General features: G+C 56.0%; 1 protein-coding gene across 7 annotated transcripts in view; it reads right to left on the bottom strand.

The window, feature by feature from the left end:
* Positions 1-1551: 1551 nt before the first annotated feature.
* Positions 1552-23185, bottom strand: part of NXN (nucleoredoxin) — a 176305-nt gene continuing 154671 nt past the window's right edge. For all 7 annotated transcript variants that reach the window (XM_055256630.2, XM_055256632.2, XM_063629726.1 and 4 more), the window contains 7 exons: positions 22087-22204; positions 17681-17814; positions 16383-16483; positions 14510-14616; positions 7512-7691; positions 6001-6125; positions 1552-3480 (listed from right to left, as the gene is read on the bottom strand). In XM_055256630.2, coding sequence (XP_055112605.1) covers positions 3298-3480; positions 6001-6125; positions 7512-7691; positions 14510-14616; positions 16383-16483; positions 17681-17814; positions 22087-22204 — 948 coding nt within the window. In that variant the 3' untranslated portion in view covers positions 1552-3297. The remainder of the gene's footprint in view (positions 3481-6000; positions 6126-7511; positions 7692-14509; positions 14617-16382; positions 16484-17680; positions 17815-22086; positions 22205-23185) is intronic.

Genomic DNA, 23185 nt, shown 5'->3' with positions numbered 1-23185 from the left:
ATTCAATGTGGAAAACATACCCTTTTTCTTAAACAGATTTTTAATGCTGGGGAGACAGATTAAAAAAAAACAAACAAACAGGCTGGGTGCGGTGGCTCACACCTGTAATCCCAGCACTTTGGGAGGCCAAGGCGGGCAGATCACCTGAGGTCAGGAGTTCGAGACCAGCCTGGCCAACATGGTGAAACCCCCATCTCTACTAAAAATAGAAAAATTAGCCAGGTGTGGAGGTGTCGCCTGTAATCTCAGCTACTTGGGAGACTGAGGCAGGAGAATAGCTTGAACCTGTGAGCTAGGATCGTGCCACTGCACTCTAGCTGGGGCGACAGAGCGAGACTCCGTCTCAAAAAAAAAAAAAAAAAAACCCTCATCGCTGTTGTAAGGATGGGTAGACAGGATCTGGAAGTCACCGTGGTCAACACAAATCTGGGAACCCCAGGGTGGCATTTTCACAGCCGCCCCCAGCCTCCACCTGCAGGGCCTGGTTTTCCTGGCTGCCGGAGGAAGCCCTTGAATATGCCACAGCTGGTGCTGAACCTGCTTCCAATTAGCAACAAGAATCTGAAGGTGGAGCTGCTTGTTGGGGATTATCCTGCCACCCACGTCGCCTGAATCCGTGGCCTTTACCATCTCTCATGATCGATCCCTGACACTCAGAAGCGATTCTTCCCTAACGGTTTCCCGCAAAGTAGTCACTGTATAAACCTGAACCTTTGGAGTAAACCTTCCCTACAGATCTTCAGGGAGCTACGGATCCACGGATCTTAAGGGAGCCACGGATCCGCGATCTTCAGGGAGCTACAGATCCGCGGATCTTCAGGGAGCTACGGATCCACGATCTTCAGGGAGCTACAGATCCGCGGATCTTCAGGGAGCTACGGATCCACTCTAAAAGGGGAAATCTGGTGTCGAGAATCCAGCTGCAATGACAGGGCAACCCCCTTGCTGGACTTTGTTCCTTCTGCCCCAAAGGTAAGCAGCTGCTAAGAGAACCCACCTTTCCTCCGAGGCCATCGTGATGCATGGACGGAAATCCTGCCATCTCCCATATCCAGGTCAGCCACATTCATCCCACCCACCCCGACCCCTAAGGGAGACTCTGGCAGCGTTCCCAGAGAAACCCTGAGCCCTGGGACGAGCTGGGTTTAAGGGGCTCCCACACTTGCCCCATTCTTCACAAGGAGACCCGTGCGTGATTCCTCCTGTTTTCCCAACCAGCTTTCTCAGGCTTCAGAGGACTCGGCTCCCCTGGAGGGAGGAAATGGGCAAGAACGTCCACAACAAGGATTCACCCTCCATCCAGGGCCAAGTCAAACCAGGAGAGACGGTGGCCAGGGCTCCGGGAGGGATCTGCCTCTGCCACTGTCATCCAAATGAGCTTCCTGGCTACCGGAAACCAAGATGTGACAGATGCTACATCCTGGGGGTCTCAAAACTCCTGGGACACAGCTCCCAGCTACTAGGTATCCTCCACTGCCCACCCCGATAGGGCACAGGACCACAAGCAAAAAAGACTTTTGTTATTAAGGACAGCAAAGGCCCAGTGGTGGATAAGGTCCAGAGATGCCTGCTTTATTTCCTACTGGGTGATCACATTTCAGGCTGGTAACATCACATAACAAGTCTAATCGCCAACTAGTTGTACGCCTCTGAACTACAAGTCAACAATCCAATTCAGCAAGGAACAACAGTGTCAACAGCTCATTAGCGGGTTGGGACTGGATTTTCCAAATCAATGGTCTTGGTTGGCAGAGTGCTGACTGGGGCCAAGGGTAAGGCCCAGGGTGGTTTAAAATCCCTGACACCTGAGTGAGCGAGGCTAAAACGCTTGGCCGAAGCCGTTCATCCCCAATCCTGAGAACACTTGTTTGTTTCTCTTTCGGGTGTCAGGTCAGCCCAAATAAGAGGCCCACAACCTACCTGGGCTGATACAAGGTGACACAAGGCCCACTCGTGGCTGACGCGCCCTCCACCCTCACCCCATCCCGGGGCACAGCTCCTTCTGCTGGTGCTTAGGAAAAGGCCAGGCTTCTGGTAATTTCTCATCTTTGTAGTTCTGCTTTGAAAAGAAAAAGGGGCCGGACACAGTGGCTCATGCCTGTAATCCCAGCACCTTTGGGAGGCTGAGGTGGGTGGATCACCTGAGGTCAGGAGTTCAAGACCAGCCTGGCCAACATGGTGAAACCCCATCTCTACTAAAATACAAAAATTAGCCAGGTGCGGTGGTGCTCCCCTGTAATCCCAGCTACTCGGGAGGCTGAGGCACGAGAATCACTTGAACCTTGGGGGCGGAGGTTGAAGTGAGCCAAGATGGCGCCACTGCACTCCAGCCTGGGTGACAGAGCAAGACTCCATCTCAAAAAAAAAGAAAATAAAAGGGAATGACAGGGGTGATCGAACGTGGGCATGGGCACCTCAGCAGAGATCAGGGGCCTTGGGCACAGAGCTGGGTGGAGTCAGTGGTCTGTGCTGGTTCAGAGGTGCTCCTCCTAGGACTCAGGGCGAAGTTTCTTGGGAAGATGTCCAAAGGGAAGGATTCGTTAACAGAATTTGAAGATAGCGGGAACTGTTTATATGAGCAGGCAGAGACTTCAAGGTCAAGGAAGAAAAGAAAGGAATGAGGAGATCTCATCAGGAGGCGGGAGCTCCATAAAAATAAGCCGTTACTATATGAACCATTACCTTATCTACATTTTTTTCTCACCCAAAAAACCTCTACAAGCTTCCTTTTGCATTTGGAGATCCCCTGCCTGCAAACACATGAGTCGGCTGCTTTTCTCTCAGACCGAGAAGGACTGTGTCGCTTAGGAAAGGATGTCCTCACCCGCAGCTCTAAGCTGAGGCCCACTGAGGCCCAGGCCTTTCCCAGCTCAGCCTCCACACAGGTGTCACCCTCGGTTCCCCTCTGGCTGTCCGGGGCTCTGTGTGTGCCGACACCAGAGTCAGAGCCCGAGCGGGACCCACTGGCCCTCCACGCTCACTCTGCCCCGGACACCCCGGCAGATCCTTCACCAAAAGCTAGTGACTTTGCGAGAGCGATGCAGCCCCGCTCTGGCCGGGCCCCCGGCCATCCCATGCTCCCAGAGTCTCCAAACACGATGGATCCTGCCGCTGCTGATTCCGCACCCCAGGGTGCTGGCTGAGGAGTTTAATGCAGAAACAAGGCACCACAGAGAGGTTGGACACTTGGGTGGTGTGATTCAGGGCACGCTGGCTAAGTCCAAGGGCAGAAGGAAGGAGGGGGAGGAGGAGGAGAAGGCTGAGTTTTAAATAACGTCTCAGGAGGCCGGAGCCACGCTAGATGGGCTCCGGTTTGAGCTTCTCTGCTAGGAAGTCATTCACAAAGGCCTCCACAATGGCGGGGGTGATCTCCTCCACGTCCATCACGTACTTGGCCCGGGCTGACATGTCCAGGATGGTGAGCAAAGGGGCAGCCTCAGGCAGGTTGGTGTAATCTCGCAGGGAGTCAGTCATGTCATCCTGGAGTCGTCAGGAGGGAGAGAAAACCAAGAAGTTTTAAAGAAAGGAGGGGGAGAGTCCCCTGGGCCCAGTCACCTGGGGGTAGCTCCCGCGCCATGAAGAGCAAGCGTTTCCCAAGCAGGGGGCTCCCAGCATGGGAAGGAGGGAACTCTGCCCTGCCTTCCGGAGGAAGGGGCTGCTTTGTAAAATTCTCTCTTTGCATCCGCCCTGCAAACCACTAAGTCAGTCATCTGTATTTAATTATTTATGTATTAGCATAAACACCATTTTAATACGTCCTCAGCATTTTAGAAATGTCTTTTTTTTTTTTTTTTGAGATGAAGTCTTGCTCTGTCACCCAGGCTGGAGTGCAATGGCACGATCTCGGCTCACTGCAACCTCCGCCTCCTCGGTTTAAGCGATTCTCCTGCCTCAGCCTCCCGAGTAGCTGGGACTACAGGCACCCACCACGCCCGGCTAATTTTTTACATTTTTAGTAGACACAGGGTTTCACCATGTTGGCCAGGCTGGTCTCGAACTCCTGACCTCAGGTGATCCGCCCACTTTGGCCTCCCAAAGTGCTGGGATTACAGGCGTCAGCCACCGTGCCAGTCTAGAAATGTCATAGCCTCCGGTTGTTTATTTTTGTAACCAACTGTCAATGATTTGCAGCCCCACTGTGGGTTATCTGAGGCCAATCTGGACTTCAACTCTGGAATGTTTTTAAACGGAGACAGCTCACTGTGTGCCAGCTCCCACCCCTGTGGTTTCTGGCAGGACAGGAGCTGCACAGCCAGCCAATGCAGAAGACAGGGCTACTTAAGCACTGTGGAAGCTTACACTGCCTTACTACTTATCTGAGAAGGAAGCTGGCACTTTATCCTACATTCCCAGCAGCTGTCCTGGCGAATTTCCCTAATAGCAGACACAGCCTCATGTAGATACCAAGGCAAACAGAGAAATCCAGAGACAAGGAGGAAGGATTTGGAAGGGAGCTGCTTTTTTTTTTTTTTTGGAGATAGAGTCTCTTTCTGTCGCCCCAGCTGGAGTGCAGTGGCGCAATCATAGCTCACTGCAGCCTCCACCCCCTGGGCTCAAGCGATCCTCCCACCTCAGCCTCCTGAGTAGCTGGGACTCCAGCCATGCAGCACCATGCCTGGCTAATTTTTGTATATTTTTTGGAGACACAAAGCCCAGCCCAGCCAGACAGGAGCCAGCAAACTGCCTCGGAGCAGCCCCTCGTCCACTCTGAACCTTGCCTCCCTCCCCTGTGAAACAGGACAGCGACTGTTCCCAGCCAGAGAGTGAAGGAGACAGCCCAGGTGAAAGATGTGGCTCCGTGCCTGGTGTACAGAAAACCTGCAAATGCTCCTTCCAGACATGACACTTCTCAAGGCCGCCCCCACCCGTGCCCGGCCCCTGCTGTGCTGCAGCCATCTTTTCTCAGAGCCATTCTGCAGGGGTCAGAGTTACTGCATGCGGCGCAGCCTCCCTGGGGCTGGGCTTGGTGTGCAGTGGCTGGTGCTGCCCCAAGGCAGGGCCTCTGAGCCTCTTTGTTCCCCTCCACCCCCGGGCTGAGCAGGTGACTGGAGCCACCTGGGAAGGACCCAGGTGCTGGGCAGGGCCAGGGGCTGAGGAGGTGATGAATGGGTGGCACAGGGTGTCTAGCTGCCGCCTGCCCCCTCCGTGCCTCTCCTGGGATCCAAACACAGCGTGAAAGCAGCACAGGGCTCTGACCAACTGGAGGGACAGATGGGTGGACGGAGGGCAGGGGGCAGGGGTGGCCTCCACAAGTGTCTGTCGGTTGGTGGGGTGGGGTGGGGTGGGGAGGTGGCGGCGCAGGCGTGGAGGAGGCTCCTGGGCTGGAGGAGCTCAAGAACGAGAGCCTGCACCTGGGCTGAGTCTCGGAGACGCCCGTCTGCAGGGTGCAGGGTGCAGGGTTCCAGGTCCCGGATAACTGGGCACCTGCAGGAGGGCGCTCTGCTGAGAGCCCCACTTTCCCACCTTGTGAAGAGTCTCCTGCCTGCTCCAGCCCTGCTGGAGACCTCAAAGGGACAGCCCGGGTGAAACACGGGGAGCGGCAGCAATTTCCAACCTCAGCACTCACCGGGCCGGCTGGGTGACCGCAGGTACAAGTGGCAGCCCCAGCCAGGATCCCTCTGATGAGATTGGCCCACTGCAGCCAGCGCAGAGGCACGAACCCAGCATTTTGTAAAGACTCAAGGGCCCGGTTGTGACCCAGCACAGAGGGAGGAGGTGTGGGTCACACTTTGCAGCCGCTCAGGCGGGAAGCAGCCCGGGGACGGCTCCCTGCTGACCTGAGGCTGCCGAGCCAGGACGGGAAGAGGAAGCAGCAGGGGAAGGAACGGTTTTCCATGGCCAATGGCTACCTTTCCTTGCCACGTTTGTCTGTGGGCTCTCAGAAGCACAGGCAGCCCTGACCCTGGGGTCCTTTCAGGCGGCCCTGGGGCCGGGATCACTCCTGTGCCAGAAGTCCCAGCTGAGCCAGCCCTGGGGGCCGAGCCTCTCCTCCACACTCACCTCCCCGGCTACGAAGAACAGAAGCGGTGCCTCCTCCTCTTTGGCTTTGTACTTGGCAATGATTTTCTCAGCTATTGGCTGAATCAGCTGCTTGGCCGCCTCGGACTCTCCGTCATCCTCAGAATCTGTGATTGGGGTTGGAGGGAGAAAAAGATGGGGAGAAACACTGGCTTGTCAAATAGAGCAGCACCCGCCGAGGGGGCCTGGAGCTGCAGAAACGCCTGCCTGAGCAGCCCCTGAATGGAAATGAATTTCGCTTGGATACAGGTCTTGCTTCCTGCATGCGTGGGTGTATGTGCACATGCGTCCCAGCAGCAAAGCTCACAGTGCTCTCCTGCACCAGGCTCCCCAGGAGGAACCCGCCTCACTGAGCAGCTCTGCTGCCCCAGGTAGACAGTCTTCCCACTGAATTCCTCACAAACCCGCCTGGGAGGCTGAGCTTCCCCTAAGCCAGGACGTGAGGCGCCTGCTACTGTTTTTCTCAGCCACAGAATGAGAAGCCACAACCTCCGACCTCTGACTTCCTAGTGAAAATGGCAGAAGAAGTGGTGAGCGGGAGGGGGTGAGGACTGTGGTCTGGTCAGCGGATTTTTTTTTTTTTTTTTTTTTTTGAGACAGAGTCTCACTCTGTCACCAGGCTGGAGCGCAGTGGTGCCATCTGGGCTCACTACAACCTCCGCCTCCTGGGTTCAAGCGATTCTCATGCCTCAGCCTCCCGAGTAGCTGGGATTACCGGCGTGAGCCACTGCACTCGGCTAATTTTTTTGTATTTTTAGTAGAGATGGGGTTTCACCATGTTGGTCTGCCTGGTCTCGAACTCCCGACCTCAGGTGATCCACCCGCCTCGGCCTCCCAAAGTGCTGGGATTACAGGCGTGAGCCACTGTGCCTGGCCTCGTACAGTGATTTTCAGTTGTTGGAGGGGAGCCACAAGTCCAAGGCAGAGGGCCAGGTTTTGCAAAAGGAACCAGGGTCATCCCATCAGACTGCAGGGAGCCTGGCATGGATGCGCCTGTGTCCCCCTGGCCTGGCTGGGGAGTGACCCGCAGAGCTCAGACTGGGTGAGTTGGGAGACGGGGAGGTGCAGACGAGGACAAAGGAGCTAGGGCAGCCACTGGGCTGGAGCAGCTCTTCAGAGCACAGAGGATCCGCAGAAGCAGCCTTGGTGAGCCTCGGCCTGAGGGGCCCAGCCCCCGCAGCTGCTGTGTGTGCCACCCGCCCTTTCCAACAATGGGTCTGCTCATGGGGGGCCCGAGGGCATCCTCCCGGCCTGACCTATTCTGCCCAGCCAGCAGCTGGGGAGCAGCTAGGAGGGAAAGTGCAGCTGCAGCTCCCATAGGGGCCAGCCATGAATAAATCATTGGGGTCAAAAGCAAGGCTTCTGGGAGAGACAAAGGCCCAGGCTTGCACCGCTGGTGACAGAGAGAAGAGGCAGAGACAGGCTTCTCCCAAGTGAGGCCCCTACTGTCTCGCCCCCCAGCCGCCCGCCCCCCAACCCCGTGAGCTTCATACCTACAAAAAGGACGAGGCAGGGGCCCTCGTTGAGCTGCGCGGCGTTGGAGTCGGAGAGTTCCAGCACGGGCTTGGGGTGCCAGGGGAACTCCCGGCAGTCCTCGTCGTTCAGCACCTCCACCCGCCCCTGCCGCGTGATCACCTCGCCCTGCGGGTCCAGCACGATGAGCGTGGGGATGCCTGCAGGGAAGAGGGGGCGCTTGGCCGCTGGCCTGGGAGATGCAGGCCCTGCCTGGCGAGAGGCTCGCGGGGTCCAGCCCGGGGTCCCCCCCACTGTAGTGGAGCCCACCGAGGACCCGGTACAGGCTCACAATGAAGAGGCCAGGTCTAAAGTCACAGAGCCTGGGGAGAATCCAGGCCTGGCCAGGGGGAGCCATGGAACGCCCTCGGGTCAGCCTGTAACCTGTCACCTTCGCCTTTCAGCGCCTCAGGATCCTTAGCTGCAACCTGATGTGTTGTCGTTCCTACCTTATTCCGCTACGGACAGATCAGCGAGTTCACGCGGTTAAACAACTTACAGTTTGGGAAGCTGAGGTGGACGGATCACTTGAGGTCAGGAGTTCGAGACCAGCCTGGCTAACATGGTGAAACCCTGTCTCTACTAAAAATACAAAAACTAGCTGGGTGTGATGGCAGGTGCCTGTAATCCCAGCTACTCGGGAGGCTGAGGCAGGAGAATCGCTCGAACTCGGGAGGTGGAGGTTGCAGTGAGCCAGGATTGCACCACTGCACTCCAGCCTGGACAACAGAGCAAGATTCTGTCTCTAAATAAATAAATAAATAAATAAGAACTTAGCACAGGGTCATGGCGCATCGGAGCAATCGCTCACTGCTGGCCTCCTAAAGGGATCCCAAAGACACAGAAGACCCTCCCCAGCTGCAGGGGGTCAAACACGGAACAGGCAGTGCAGTGACCACACGGCGGACTTGCTGTGGCCACCGATGCAAGACGGGTCCTCGCCCGGCCACGGTGAGCGCAGGGCCAGTGCAGGGAGGAACCTGAGGCTGGCTGCACAGGAGACTTGAAGAGGAGGACAGCTGACTGCAGCCCCTGCCGTCTGCACCCCAGCTCCCCGCCTCCCCAGGGCTGCAGCCTCCGCCGTCTGCACCCCAGCCCCCTGCCTTCCCAGGGCTGCAGCCCCCACCGTCTGCACCCCAGCTCCCCTCCTCCCCAGGGCTGCAGTCCCCGCCATCTGCACCCCAGCTCCCCTCCTCCCCAGGGCTGCAGTCCCCGCCGTCTGCACCCCAGCTCCCCGCTCCCCAGGGCTGCAGTCCCCGCCTTCTGCACCCCAGCTCCCTGCTCCCCAGGGCTGCAGTCCCCGCCTTCTGCACCCCAGCTCCCCGCCTCCCCAGGGCTGCAGCCCCTGCCGTCTGCACCCCAGCTCCCCACTCCCCAGGTCTGGGGAAGAAAAGTAACAGAAAGCTTGCCTGCAAACCACAAACTACGCAACCCCAACCAAAAAGCCTTCGATGAAAACTCAGAGAAAGCCCCACTGTGGTCAAGGTGCACGTGGGTTTTCTGTGTCTCTGTTCTTTTTACCCCACCCCCTGCAGCCTCTCCTCCAGCCAGGGCTACGCGCCCCCACCCACGGCCCACCCTTCGGGAACCTTTGTCTCTCCATTGGCAGCCGCTGCTCTCACACCCCGCACGCTCCAGACGCCTCTCCTCCTGGGCTGCCCAGAGCCTGAATTTTATGTGAAAGCCAGAGCAATTTAATATTTATAGATTCCCAAGGATTCAGTCAGTAATTTGCTCCGCTGACATTCTCCTTCCCCCTGGGGGGGATGCCGACGTACCAGACATACGGCCCTCGTGTTTCGTACCCTGCTGTGGCCACCAGCACAGCGGGCGTGCCTGCCTTCGAAAGGAATCAACGAATCAATTATGTTCACACCCATGAGACAAAGTGGCTGATGTGTCAGGGAGTGGGTCCAGAGAGAACAGGCTCTTGAGAACAGCCACTCCGACATCACACACACACACACACACACACGCGCGCGCGCACACACACACACACGCATGCACACACGCACGCACACACACGAGCACACACATGCAGCCAGCTCTCCCTGGGGATTTTCGGATGTGCTCAGCGTGGACAGCGCCCCTGAGGAGCTGTGTGTGCTGCCGCACAAGAAACCCAGGCATTTCCAGCCACGCCCTCAGGGCTGCATTTTATCCTCTGAGGCCGGGGTCCATGCCCGCTGTGTCCATCCATGAGGCTCGGGGGCTGGTCTCGAGCGGGGCCGGGGGCCACCACAGGGACAGCTGGCTGCACAGGAGCCTCCACATCACCACACACCCTTCTCAAAACCCCCCGGCAAGGTCCTTCCTCAGAGTTGGCTGTTTCTGAAATTGGGCGATTATGAGCACTGGGGTAAACCAGAGCCCCGCGGCCGGCCTGCGTGGGCCCCAGTGTGGGATGCCGAGTGGGTCTGTGGAAGAGAAGCAGGCACGGGGGACGGGGAGGGAGGAGAAGCCAACCTGAAGGCGAAGCTGCCCATTCCCCGGCTCAGCGCCTGGGGCTCTCCGAGGGCCTCCTCCAAGGGGCCTTTTTCGTGACTGTGGCTGCAGCCTCTTTTGAGTCCGTGCCTGCGGGGCCCAGGACAGCAGGGCGAGGACACAGAGCCCCCACCTGGCTACTGAGGAGCACTCAGCGGCTTCCCCCGAGGAACGGCTCCTCGTAAGACAAGGTGTGCAGGGACGGGCCGTGTTGGGCCGTGTGACTGTCTGCATAAGCAGAAACCAACTTGGGCCCAAGGAACTCACTTGTGTTTGGCCCCTGCACGGGGCAAAGCATCCATGTCTGCTGTGCCAGGCTGCCTCCCCTCAGCTGGTCCTGATGAGCTTGGCTTACAGCCCTGACGAGTGCACATCCCTCCAAAGATGAACCAGGGGCGGGAAACAGGGAACTGGCTTCTGCGGCCGTCTGCCCTGTGCTAGGCACGGCACAGATGGCACTGGCTAATCCTCATCACAGATGGGGCGGGCAGTACCGGGATCCCCGTTACAGATGGTCAGGGTGCCTCCCCCAGGTCACCCAGCCAGGCACTGGTTAAAGTGGGGACAGGAACCCTGATCCGCCTGTTGCAGAAGCTGCTGCCCTTTCTGCCAGGCCGTGGACGCTTCTGGGGTCCTCACAGCACCTGCAATGGGGACTGTCTTAACCAGGGCGGGGGAAGTCCTGTACCTGCAGCTTTCTGCACCACCCACCTCCCTCTGCTCCTGGGGGAGAAGTCTGAGACCACAGTCACCACTTCCCTTTCTCCCCCTTCACACACTCCCTGTTCCCCCAGCCCTTGAAGCAGGTTCTCTGAAACACACACTTTTTTTTTTTTTTAGACGGAGTCTCCCTCTGTTGCCCAGGCTGGAGTCCAGTGGCGCAATCTCGGCTCACTGCAAGCTCCACCTCCCGGGTTCAAGCGATTCTCCTGCCTCAGCCTCCCAAGTAGCTGGGGTTACAGGCACGCACCACCACACCCAGCTAATTTTTAGTAGAAACGGGGTTTCATCATGTTGGCCAGGATGGTCTCGAACTCCCGACCTCAGGTGATCCACCCACCTCGGCCCCCCAAAGTGCTGGGATTACAGGTGTGAGAGCCACCACGCCCAGTCCGAAATACAGACTTCCAACGAGAAAACAGGGTGAAAACTGTAACGGGAAATTTACAGGGAATGGCAAACTTCTACTCGATGCCGTCATGCCAACGACTCCCATACCCACAGGGAGTCTCTGGAGGGAATGAAAAGGGAACAGCTCATCGCTGCTTTGCCTGAACTTGTTTCCCTGCATGGGTGGCTGGGACGCCTGGGGGAAAGTACAGTTGGGATTCCAAGGAAGATCCAGGCAAGTCAATTCCCTGTCTTTTTTTGTTTTTTGTTTTGGTGTTGTTTTTTGAGACAGAGTCTCGCTCTATTGCCCAGGCTGGAATGCAATGGCGTGATCTTGGCTCACTGCAACCTCCGCCTCCCGAGTAGCTGGGACTACAGGCGTGTGCCACGACGCCTGGCTAATTTTTAATTTTTTTTTGTAGAGATGTGGTCTCACCATGTTGCCCAGGCTGGTCTCAAACTCCTGGGCTCAAGTAATCCACCTGCCTCAGCCTCCCAGTGTTGGAATTATAGGCACGAGCCACCGTATCTGGCCTCACTTGACTTTCAGAGTCTCATTTCCACAGCTGCCCAATGGAGAGAATGACAATTTCCTATCTTACTTGCTCATTGTGAGGAACAGACAAGATGTTAATGTAAAATGGGTTTGTTTTGTTTTGTTTTTGAGATGGAGTCTTGTTCTTGTCCCCAGGCAGGAGCGTAATGGCACAACCTCGGCTCACTGCAACCTCTGCCTCCCGGGTTCAAGTGATTCTCCCGCCTCAGCTTCCCAAGTAGCTGGGATTACAGGCGCCCACCACCATGCCTGGCTAATTTTTTCTATTTTTACTAGAGATAGGGTTTCACCATATTGTCCAGGCTGGTCTCGAACTTCTGGCCTCAGGTGATCCACCCACCTCAGCCTCCCTAAGTGCTGGAATAACAGGAGTGAACCACTGTGCCCAGCCAGTGTAAAATACTTTTTAGCAGAGTACCTGGTATACTGATATTGTAAGTATTCTATAAGTATTGGCTATTATTATAAATCAGCATTTTTTTTTTTTTTGAGACAGAGTCTCACTCTGCTGCCCAGGCTGGAGTGCAATGGTGCAACCTCGGCTCCCTGCAACCTCCGCCTCCTGGGTTCAAGAGATTATCTTGTTTCAGCCTCCCCAGTAGCTGCGATTACAGGCACCCGCCACCACAACTGGCTAATTTTTTTATTTTTTGGTAGAGACGGGGTTTCGCCATGTTGGCCAAGCTGGTCTCAAACTCCTGACCTCAAGTGATCCGCCCACCTTGGCCTCCCAAACTGCTGGGATTACAGGTGTGAGCCACCGCACCCGGCCATTATATTCTTTTAATCATCCCTAAACTGATTATTTGGCTCGTGAGAAGGCAGACGTGCGGAAAACTGGGAGCTTGCTCTAGTGAGATCGAGAGAGTCCTCTGTGATGGGCTGGAAGAAGTTAGCTAGAGAAGCAGAAAGCAGAGACATTGTCAAGACTGTGGTGAGGGTTCCGGCAACAGTGTGATGTCTGCCAAGGTGGGGTTGGCGCACTTTTGCTTCCACCATCCCAAGCTACCCTCCTGGGCTTGGAACACGGACTCTAAGTTCCTAGAGAGGGCGCGGCCCCGAGTCCCCTGCTCTGTGACACGAGTGGAGCCTACAGAGCCCTTTCACCATCTCCCTCAAAACACACAGAAGAGTCAACTCCAAACTCTCTTCTCCGAGGAGGAGCCTAGTTGCAAGTATTTAAAACCATCTCAAAGCCAGGTGCGCCGAGACTGTCCCACGGTTTAGTGTGGTGACTTTTCCACTGCCAACGAGACAGGGAGTTTTGAAGGAGGTGGCGGCTGGCACAAGGAAGCTGAAGGGGTCCAGGACCCTCGGAGGCAGAGAGGAGCGGGCAGGGCTGTGACCCAGCCTTCTCTGCATCTGGATGGCAACGTGATCTGAGGCAGCCAGGAGGAATTCCCCAAAGATTGCTGGGAGCTGGGAGGAGCAATGGAAGGAAAAGCAGGTTCTAGAACAAGAGCTGGTGAGGACGCACCCGCAGGCAAAATATTACGTGATCATGAAAATGGTCCTTACGAAGACTGTAGCGACGTAGCAAATGTTTGCACCACACTGTTTAGTAAAAACTGCCGAGCGCACAGTGCCGTGTGCACGTTACGAGTCTGTGAGTGGGGTGTACGTTACGAGTCTGTGAGTGGGGTGTACGTTACGAGTCAGTGTGAGTGGTGTGTACGAGTCTGTGTGAGTTCATATGCATGTGGGCAGTAACCAAAATGGACTCAGAAAAGTGAAAACAGTTGTGCTGCTGAGGCAGGAATGTGGGTGGGATGACAGCAAGATACCTGTCTACTTACGTTTTCTTTAACGGCAGCCTATTTAGCGCATTAACATCAGATGAAAATCAGAACTGAAGGGCCGTGAGGGTGAGACGGGATGACAAACACCAACCAATGCCTGGGATCTGTTCCTCAGATCCTTCCGTTCCTCCCTCCACCCAGCTCCCCCAAAACATTCCCCTGCTTAGAGAATTAAGGAAAGGAGCCGGGCGCGGTGGCTCACACCTGTAATCCCGGCACTTTGGGAGCCTGAGGCAGGTGGATCACCTGAGGTCAGGAGGTGGAGACCAGCCTGGCCAACATGGTGAAACCCTGTCTCTACCAAAAATACAAAAATTAGCTGGGCGTGGTGGTGGGCTCCTATAATGCCAGCTACTCGGGAGGCTGAGGCAGGAGAACTGCTTGAACCTGGGAGGCGGAGGTTGTAGTGAGCTGAGATCACACCACTGCACTCCAGCCTGGGCGACAGAGCGAGACTCCATCTTACAAAAAAAAAAAAGGAAAGAAATCCACCAAGCCGGGCAGTGAGAAGTAGCTGTCTTACTAAGACAGTATTTAGTAGTAGTATTTTTTGAGACAGAGTCTCCCTCTGTTGCCCAGGCTGCAGTGCAATGGTGCGATCTCAGCTCACTGCAACCTCTGCCTCCTGGGTTCGAGCAATTCTCCTGCTTCAGCCTCCTGAGTAGCTGGTACTACAGGTGCTCGCCACCACGCCCAGCTAATTTTTGTATTTTTAGTAGAGATGGGGTTTTGCCATGTTGTCCAAATGGTCTCACCCCTGACCTCAGGTGATCCGCCTGCCTCAGCCTCCCAAAGTGCTGGGGTTACAGTGTGAGCTGCCGTGCCTGGCCTGACAATACTTATTTTTTTTAAATGGTTTAGAATTCACACCATGAAAATTCTACACTGCTGAGAAACATAAGAGGAACATGAATAGTCATGGAAATAATGATGCTCTTCTTCTTAAAGGAAAGCCAAAGACGCAGTGAGCTCAGGTGAGAGGTGAACAGGTTTCCAGGAGCCGCACGGAGCCGGGGCCTGGAGCGCCTACCTTGGATTCCGTACAGCCGGTTGAGGCGCGACCGCCGGGCCTCGTCAGTGTAGGGGATGGCGAGCCAGGGCATCTCACTGAAGTACTGTTTGAAGGACTCCTCCGACCTACAGAGAGACACACGCGGCGAGCAAGGCTCAATATCCCCACTGCACCAACGCTGAACCCTCCTACCTCTGCCGAGTTCTGCCCAGGGACTCTGCGGAAGCCAGGGTTTCTAACCACTGTGCTCCTCAGGCACCAGGCTGTGGGAGTGTCTTATTCTACCCAGGCTGGTGTCCACCAAGAAGCAAAAGCCTCCACACAGCAGGTGGGTGCCGGCTAAGATGCCAACCCACTTCAGCAGCTCCCATCCGGGCAACGTCTCTAACTCAGGTCAGCACAGACAGGTCTTTCTTGCCTCAGAGCTTAGATGTGCACAGCCACTGCATCCCTGTGGGAGTTCTAATCTGTGCACGGAACAGTGACTCATACGGGACCACAAATTTAAACCAACCATATGCCTATGATTCCACATGAAAAAAACCCTAGGAAAGGCACATCTACTCAAGCGGCAGGAGCGGATCAGGGGTTCCCTGGGGCTAGGTTTATGGGTGGAAACGGACCCAAGGAACCTACAGAGTGATGAAAATGTTCCGTGTCTTGTCTGCGAGGATAGTGTTTACGTGGTACGTACATTGGTCAGCTGAACTGTGTACCTTTGTTCCGTGTCTTATCTGTGATGATGGTGGTTCCGTGGTACGTACATTGGACAGCTGAACTGTGTACCTTTGTTCCGTGTCTTATCTGTGATGACGGTGGTTCCGTGGTACGTACATTGGACAGCTGAACTGTGTACCTTTGTTCCGTGTCTTATCTGTGATGATGGTGGTTCCGTGGTACGTACATTAGTCAGCTGAACTGTGTACCTTAAATGCATGCATTTTATAATATATACATTATCCCTCAATAAAGTTGATGCTTAAAACTTTAAAAAAGTGACTGTGGCCAGGTGCAGTGGCTCACGCCTGTAATCCCAGCACTTTGGGAGGCCAAGGTGGGCGGATCATGAGGTCAGGAGATCGAGACCATCCTGGCTAACATGGTGAAACCCCGTCTCTACTAAAAATACAAAAAAATTAGCCGGGCATGGTGGTGGGCATCCGTAATCCCAGCTACTTGGGAGGCTGAGGCAGGAGAATGGCGTGAACCCAGGAGGTGGAGCTTGCAGTGAGCCAAGATGGCACCACTGCACTCCAGCCTGGGTGACAGAGCGAGACTCCGTATCAAAAAAAAAACCAAAAAACAAAAAACAGCCATCCAAGACAGGTGTCTGATTACATTAGTCTCTGGCTCTTTTCCATCCTCCCCCTTCCTCCCCCTTCCCTGTCTCTTCACCACAATCTAAAAAGCTGAGCAAATCAGAAAATACATCCTAATCTCAAACAATCCAGACCTGAACTGGGACAGCCCCCAGCATTTACAGCAAAAAAAGGTTTTCCTCAGCTCCCCTTCAGACAATTAAAGGCGTAAATGTGGCCGGGTGCGGTGGCTCGCGCCTGTAATCCCAGCACTCTGGAAGGCCAAGGTGGGCGCCTCATGAGGTCAGGAGTTCGAGACCAGCCTGGCCAACATGGTGAAACCCCATATCTACTAAAAATACAAAAGTTAGCCAGGCGTGGTGGCGCACACCTGTAATTCCAGCTACTCAGGAGGCTGAGGCAGGAGAATCGCTTGAACTCAGGAGGTGGAGGTTGCAGTGAGCTGAGATCACACCACTGCACTCCAGCCTGGGCAACATGAGCAAGACTCTGTTTCAGAAGAAAAAAAAAGAAAAGAAACGGACGTCAGCTACCTACAGAAAAGGGGCCCAGCACTTCACGGCACGACTGACCTGTCTGCACTAACGAAGATGATCTCGAAGTTCTGGCCTGCCTCCTTGATCTTCCGGTAGGATTCCACCAGGACCCGGGTGAGGCTGCGGCAGGGCGGACACTGAAAGACAGGACAGCAAGACCCCCTGCCTAACGCTGCTTCTCCACCTCCCAGCCACTCACCATCCGAGGCTGGCTTAGCAGGACTCAAGCAGGATTGGGACAGCAAAATCCCGTTCATGAAAGGGGTGGAAATGAGATGGGTGACGTGGCTACCCGGCAGGCTGAGGCCGGAAGATCGCTTGAGCCCAGAAGTTTAAGGCCAGCCTGGGCAACACAGCAAGACCTAGTCTCCTGAATGAGGCAAACATAAACTTGCCTCTCTCAATGGTGGGCATCTGGCACAAGCACCCACATTGTCCCTATGCAGTGTGTGAGCAGGTGGCATGAACTCATCGCATGGATTAAGAGAAATATCCAGGCCAGGCGCAGTGGCTCACGCCTGTAACCCCAGCACTTTGGGAGGCCAAGGTGGGTGCATCACCTGAGCTCAGGAGTTCAAGACCAGCCTGACCAACATGGAGAAACCCCATCGCTACTAAAAATACAAAAATTAGCCGGGTTTGGTAGTGTGTGCCTGTAGCCCCAGCTACTTCAAAGGCTGAGGCCGAAGAATCACTTGAACCCGAGAGACAGAGGGTGCAGTGAGTTGAGATCGTGCCACTGCACTCCAGCCTGGGCAACAGAACAAGACACTGTCTCAAAAAAAAAAAAAAAAAAAAAAAAAAAAAAAGAGGGCCAGGCACGATGGTTCGATGGTTCATGCTTGTAATCCCGGCACTTTGGGAGGCCGAGGCGGGCAGATCACCTGAGGTCAGGAGTTCGAGACCAGCCTGGCCAACATGGCAAAACCCTGTCTCTATTAAAAATACAAAAATTAGTCAGGTGTGGTGGCATGCACCTGTAATCCCAGCTACTCGGGAGGCTGAGGCAGGAGAATCACTTGAACCCAGGAGGCAGAGGTTGCAGTGAACTGAGATCGCACCACTGCATTCTAACCTGGGTAACAGAGTGAGACTCTGTCTCAGAAAAAAAAAAAAAAGAGGACTATCGTTATAGATCAGTCAAAGAAGTCATTTCTTGCTGCTTTTTTCATTCATAATCATAAGCACTATTCAACCAGGGCTCGGGCACAGAACGCCAGAAGACCGGGAAATTCCTGTCTGGGTATCTCACCCCCAGAAGCCAACCACAGCTGGGCCTGATGGGAACATCACTGCTTCCTTCTGTCTGAGCCAAATGGGGTCCAAACACTCACCCAATGTGCAGAGAAATAGACGCCCACGTGAGACCCCTCCAGGCTGCTGCTCTCCAGTGACTGCCCGTTGTTTCTAAGCAAGGGCCCTGCAATGACTTCCCTGAAGGGTTTCGGTCCCCAGGGGAACTCCAGACCTGAAACAGAAAACAGATGGTAAAAGAGGGTTAAGACTCTTCTTGATGGCCTGGGACCCAGGGGACCTCAGAGCGGCAGGCATGACAACATAATCATCAAACTTGTGGACACACCCACAGCATCTGCGGCTAACACAGGAATCAAAGTAGAACCATACCCTGCCCTCCAAGCAACGGTTCCCAAACCTGGATGGTCACAAGGTCTGTCTTCCTGGGGCTGTTGAAAAGTACGAATGCCCAGGTCACATCCTGAGGCTGGAGACCCAGGGGCAATGCACAGATGTACATGCAAAACGAAACGGGCTCCCCAGGTAACTCTGATGAGGGGCTCGGTTTGGGAATCATTGCCTCGGGGCCTTGGGAATCAACCTGATACCCGGGATTGTGGATTCACATCCCAGCCATCACATCCCAGTGGCTGTCAGCTCTGACTGTACTTGGAATCGGCTGGGGAGTTTTAAAATACCATGCTCCTGAGCCCCACGCCCAGGGATTCTGATTCCATCGCTCTTGATGGGCTCAGGGAGCCAAGTGAGAATTTAAGCCTAACAAAAGAAAAGAGTAAAACCCACCCAGCCCAGATGGCCGACGTTCTGATGACACCCAAGCTCCGGGGAGGGGAGTTGGTAACATGCTTCCCGCTCAACTGAACCATGTTTTTTTTTTGTTTTGTTTTGTTTTTTTACTTTTTTTTTTTATTAATTTTTTTGCATACAAAAACAATAAACATTTTCTAAAAATACATACAAACAAAAAGATGCGTATCAAACATATTAGGAAGGTTGCACATGGGAAGTCGGGGAATAGAAATGGGGGGTGGGAGTTAAAATAAATGAGAGAGGGACTTTATATGGATCAGTGATAATAACTCAATCCTCTATTTGACAAAGAAGAGGGAGAAGGAAGAGGAAGAAAAAGAAAGTGGGATAAAGGATCAGAAAGGGAGGAAAATAGAAAAAATTAGAGTATGACTCCAGGGTAGACCTGTTTTGTTGTCACTGAGTTGGTTGGTTGGTTTGTCTGTTGTATTCTTCATGTTTCGCCAAGTTGGCCAGACTGGTCTCGAACTCCTAGCCCGAAGTGATCAACCCGCCTCACCCCCCAGAGTGCTGGGACCACAGGCGTGAGCCACCACGTCCAGCCCCCACATTGCTTCTGGCCTCCGTGGTAGACCTCCCAGACGGAGCGGCCAGGCAGAGGAGCTCCTCACTTCTACCCAGACACGGGGCGGCCGGGCAGAGGAGCTCCTCACTTCCCAGACGGGGCGGCCAGGCAGAGACGCTCCTCACTTCTTCCCAGACGATAGGTGGCCGGGCAGAGGCGCTCCTCACTTCCCAGACGATGGGTGGCCGGGCAGAGGCGCTCCTCACTTCCCAGACGATGGGTGGCCGGGCAGAGGCGCTCCTCACCTCCCAGACGATGGGTGGCCGGGCAGAGGTGCTCCTCACTTCCCAGATGGGGCGGCCGGGCAGAGGCGCTCCTCACCTCCCAGACGATGGGTGGCCGGGCAGAGGCGCTCCTCACCTCCCAGATGATGGGTGGCCGGGCAGAGGCGCTCCTCACCTCCCAGACGAGGCGGCCGGGCAGAGGCGCTCCTCACTTCCTCCTGGACGGGGTGGCCGGGCAGAGGCGCTCCTCACCTCCCAGACGATGGGAGGCCGGGCAGAGGCGCTCCTCACTTCTTCCCAGACGGGGCGCCCGGGCAGAGGCGCTCCTCTTTTCTTCCCGGACGGGGCGGCCGGGCAGAGGCGCTCCTCACTTCCCAGACGGGGCGGCCGAGCAGAGGCACTCCTCACTTCTTCCCGGACGGGGCGCCCGGGCAGAGGCGCTCCTCACTTCTTCCCGGACGGGGCGGCCGGGCAGAGGCGCTCCTCACTTCTTCCCGGACGGGGCGGCCGGGCAGAGGCGCTCCTCACTTCCTCCCGGACGGGGCGGCCGGGCAGAGGCGCTCCTCACTTCCTCCCGGACGGGGCGGCCGGGCAGAGGCGCTCCTCACTTCCTCCCGGACGGGGCAGCCGGGCAGAGGCGCTCCTCACCTCCCAGACGATGGGTGGCCGGGCAGAGGCGCTCCTCACTTCCCAGACGGGACGGCCGGGCAGAGGCGCTCCTCACTTCCCAGACGGGGTGGCCGGGCAGAGGCGCTCCTCACCTCCCAGACGATGGGTGGCCGGGCAGAGGCGCTCCTCACTTCCCAGACGGGGTGGCCGGGCAGAGGCGCTCCTCAGTTCCCAGACGGTGGGTGGCCGGGCAGAGGCGCTTCTCACTTCCCAGACGGTGGGTGGCCGGGCAGAGGCGCTCCTCACTTCCCAGACGGTGGGTGGCCGGGCAGAGGCGCTCCTCACTTCCCAGACGGTGGGTGGCCGGGCAGAGGCGCTCCTCACCTCCCAGACGGGGCGGCCGGGCAGAGGCGCTCCCCACCTCCCAGATGGGGCGGCGGCCGGGCAGGGGCTGCAATCCCAGCACCCTGGTAGGCCAAGGTAGGCGGCTGGGGGGCGGGGGCTGCCGCGAGGCCAGACCACGCCACCGCGCTCCAGCCCGGGCAACACCGAGCACTGGGTGAGCGAGACTCCGTCTGCAGTCCCAGTACCTCGGGAGGCTGAGGCGGGCAGAGCACTCGGCGTCAGGAGCTGGCGACCAGCGTGGCCAAGATGGCGAACGCGTGCCTGCAGCGAAAAGGCAGGCGGTGGCGCGCGCCGGCAGTCCCAGGCAGTCCGCGGCGTGGGCAGCAGCAAGCCCAGTAGATTGCAGCCTGGGCCAGAGAGGGAAAAGAAGAAGAAAGAAAGAAAGAAAGAAAAGAAAGAAAGAGAAAGAGAGAAAGAGAGAAAGAGAGAGAGAGAGAGAGAGAGAGAGAGAGAGAGAGGAAGGAAGGAAGGAAGGAAGGAAGGAAGGAAGGAAGGAAGCAAGCAAGCAAGCAAGCAACTGAACCATGTTTTATCACAGGGTGGTCCATGGACCCACGGCCTCAAAGTCGCCTGGGGGCTGGGGGCGAGCAGCACAGGCTGGTTGAAAAGGCAGGTGGTCGGGCCCCCCCGGAAACAAGAGGGATCCACAATGCTCTGGAGGTCGGGCTCGGGATCCGCACAGGGGCCAGGCTCCGCGGCTCAGCCCCACGGTCCCAGCACTTCGGGAGGCCGAGGTGGGCGGACTGCTTGAGCTCAAGTTTTGAGACCAGCCTGAGCAGCCTGGGGAGACCCGGTCTCTACAAATAATAAAAAATTAGCTGGGTGTGGCGGTGCACGCCGGGAGTCCCAGCTACACGGGAGGATGAGCTGAGCTCAGGAGGTCGAGCTGCCGTGAACCGTGATCACGCCACAGCACTCGGCCTGGGCGAGAGGGAGATACTGTCTCAAGAAAAAAAAAAAGGAAAAGCTTCACGCTTGGTTCCACCACGCTGTGGTTTTTACTAAGGGCAATTCTTTGAAGTAGGTGGCATTTTTACTGGGAAAATGTGTGAGCAGGGTTGAATCTTCTCACTAGATGGATAAAGTGAGGGGAGGAGATCTCACAGCCTGTTCTCACTGCCAGAGGGAAAGACGCCACGCGGACGGCCCTGGAGGGGGTGACTGGAGGAGCACGGCCCACGCGTGGCCAGCAAGACCAAGGCCTGCAGGGAGGGGCAGCTCCAAGCAACGAGGTGCACTCACTGCCAAGGCCAGGAGAGCGACGCCGGGGCTGGGACTTCGCTGTGTCATATTTTAAAGAGGAAAACCCCCACTCCACCTGCCTCTAACTGTGAAGGGGGCAGCCGCCACGGACGCAGAACTAGAGGCGGGGGTCTGAGCTCTCTGCTTTCCCACAGCTTCTGCGGCCCCCCAAACGGAGCTTCTTATGGCAGAGTCCATCTCTTTTGGCCCATGAATTAAAGCCCCTAGGAGGGACATTCTGATCCCTGTGAGAATCTTAAAACCATGTCCTAGGGAATACTATGATTTCACCAAGACGACATTCTCCAGCCACGTAAACCCTAGGAGGGACATTCTGATCCCTGTGAGAATCTTAAAACCATGTCCTAGGGAATACTATGATTTCACCAAGACGACATTCTCCAGCCACGTAAACCCTAGGAGGGACATTCTGATCCCTGTGAGAATCTTAAAACCATGTCCTAGGGAATACTATGATTTCACCAAGACGACATTCTCTAGCCACGTAAACCCACGTATATCTATTTCACGAGTACTCTCTCTACCGGTAGGACAGAGATTAGGGCAGGAGCGTGGAGGAGGAGGGGCTGGGTAATAAAAGGACCATATGCACGTGCTGAGGTTTTACCTTCTGGGTCGTCTCGGATCACCAGCAGCCCGTTCCTGCACACAACCTTCCCAGTGGTGGCGTCGAGGAATATTAGCGATGGAATGTTGGAAATTCGGTATTTGTTCCAAAGTTTGAGCTGTATGAAGAAAAGCAAAAGAAGGTGGTTAAGTCCAAACCAGATTCATTGCAGAGTTCTTTTGAGCCCCTTAGGCCTGGAGGCTGGATGAACGGGCAAACGTTCAAGCACACAGAAAAGGATAATGGATGCCACGCAGGGCTGCTGGGCAAAGGGGCACGTTAACTACAATCCCACTGCCCCTCGGAGTCTGCGACAGTGTGGGGGACTCCGAGGAGGGGGGTGATGGTCCCACTGGCCCTCGGGGTCTGCGACAGTGTGGGGGACTCTGAGGAGAGGGGTGATGGTCCCACTGGCCCCCGGGGTCTGCGACAGTGTGGGGGACTCTGAGGAGAGGGGTGATGGTCCCACTGGCCCCCACAGTCTGCAGCAGCGCAGGGGACTCTGAGGCGGAGGCTGATGGAGGACCACACTCATCCTGGAAAGTACTACCCTTCCACGTCTCTAGAAATCACAAAGATGAAGATGGATTCCACATCTTCAGAACACAATCAGATCACCAGGTGGTTAAGGAAGGAAGGGAAGGTTTTCACGAGAGCCTCGCCACCCTGGCAGGAGGCAACAGCAGCCGCTCTCCATGGCCCCTTCCCACCAAGGGAGGAGAGACAGGTTTTCCAACAGAAGCCACAGAGTTGGAATCTGCCACCTCAGCCCTTCACCAGGTCCCTCAGCCCTTCACCAGGTCCCTGCACTTGAAATATCACAGTCGTCGTTACATTCAGCCCACAAAGCACCAGGGAAGCAATGCCCAGGGCCAGCCCCAACCCTCTGCTCTCGGTGCCGCGTAAAATACGCTTCAGTCTACTGGCAGATTCTTGAGGTTGTCTGTGCACACGGTCAGAGGTCCAGGGTCTAAGAGGAATAAAGCTGACAAAATGTCAACGCAAAGCCCAGGGCTGGAAGCCGAGTGTGGGCGGTCTCCTCTGTTCGCTCACTGCCGTCGGGGTGAAGCCTCCTCTGTTCGCTCACTGCCGTCAGGGT

Source organism: Symphalangus syndactylus, chromosome 20 (genome assembly GCF_028878055.3).
Source record: "Symphalangus syndactylus isolate Jambi chromosome 20, NHGRI_mSymSyn1-v2.1_pri, whole genome shotgun sequence".
NCBI lineage: Eukaryota > Metazoa > Chordata > Mammalia > Primates > Hylobatidae > Symphalangus > Symphalangus syndactylus.
The sequence above is the reverse complement of the archived record's forward strand: the minus strand, read 5'-3'. Positions and strand labels throughout refer to the sequence as shown.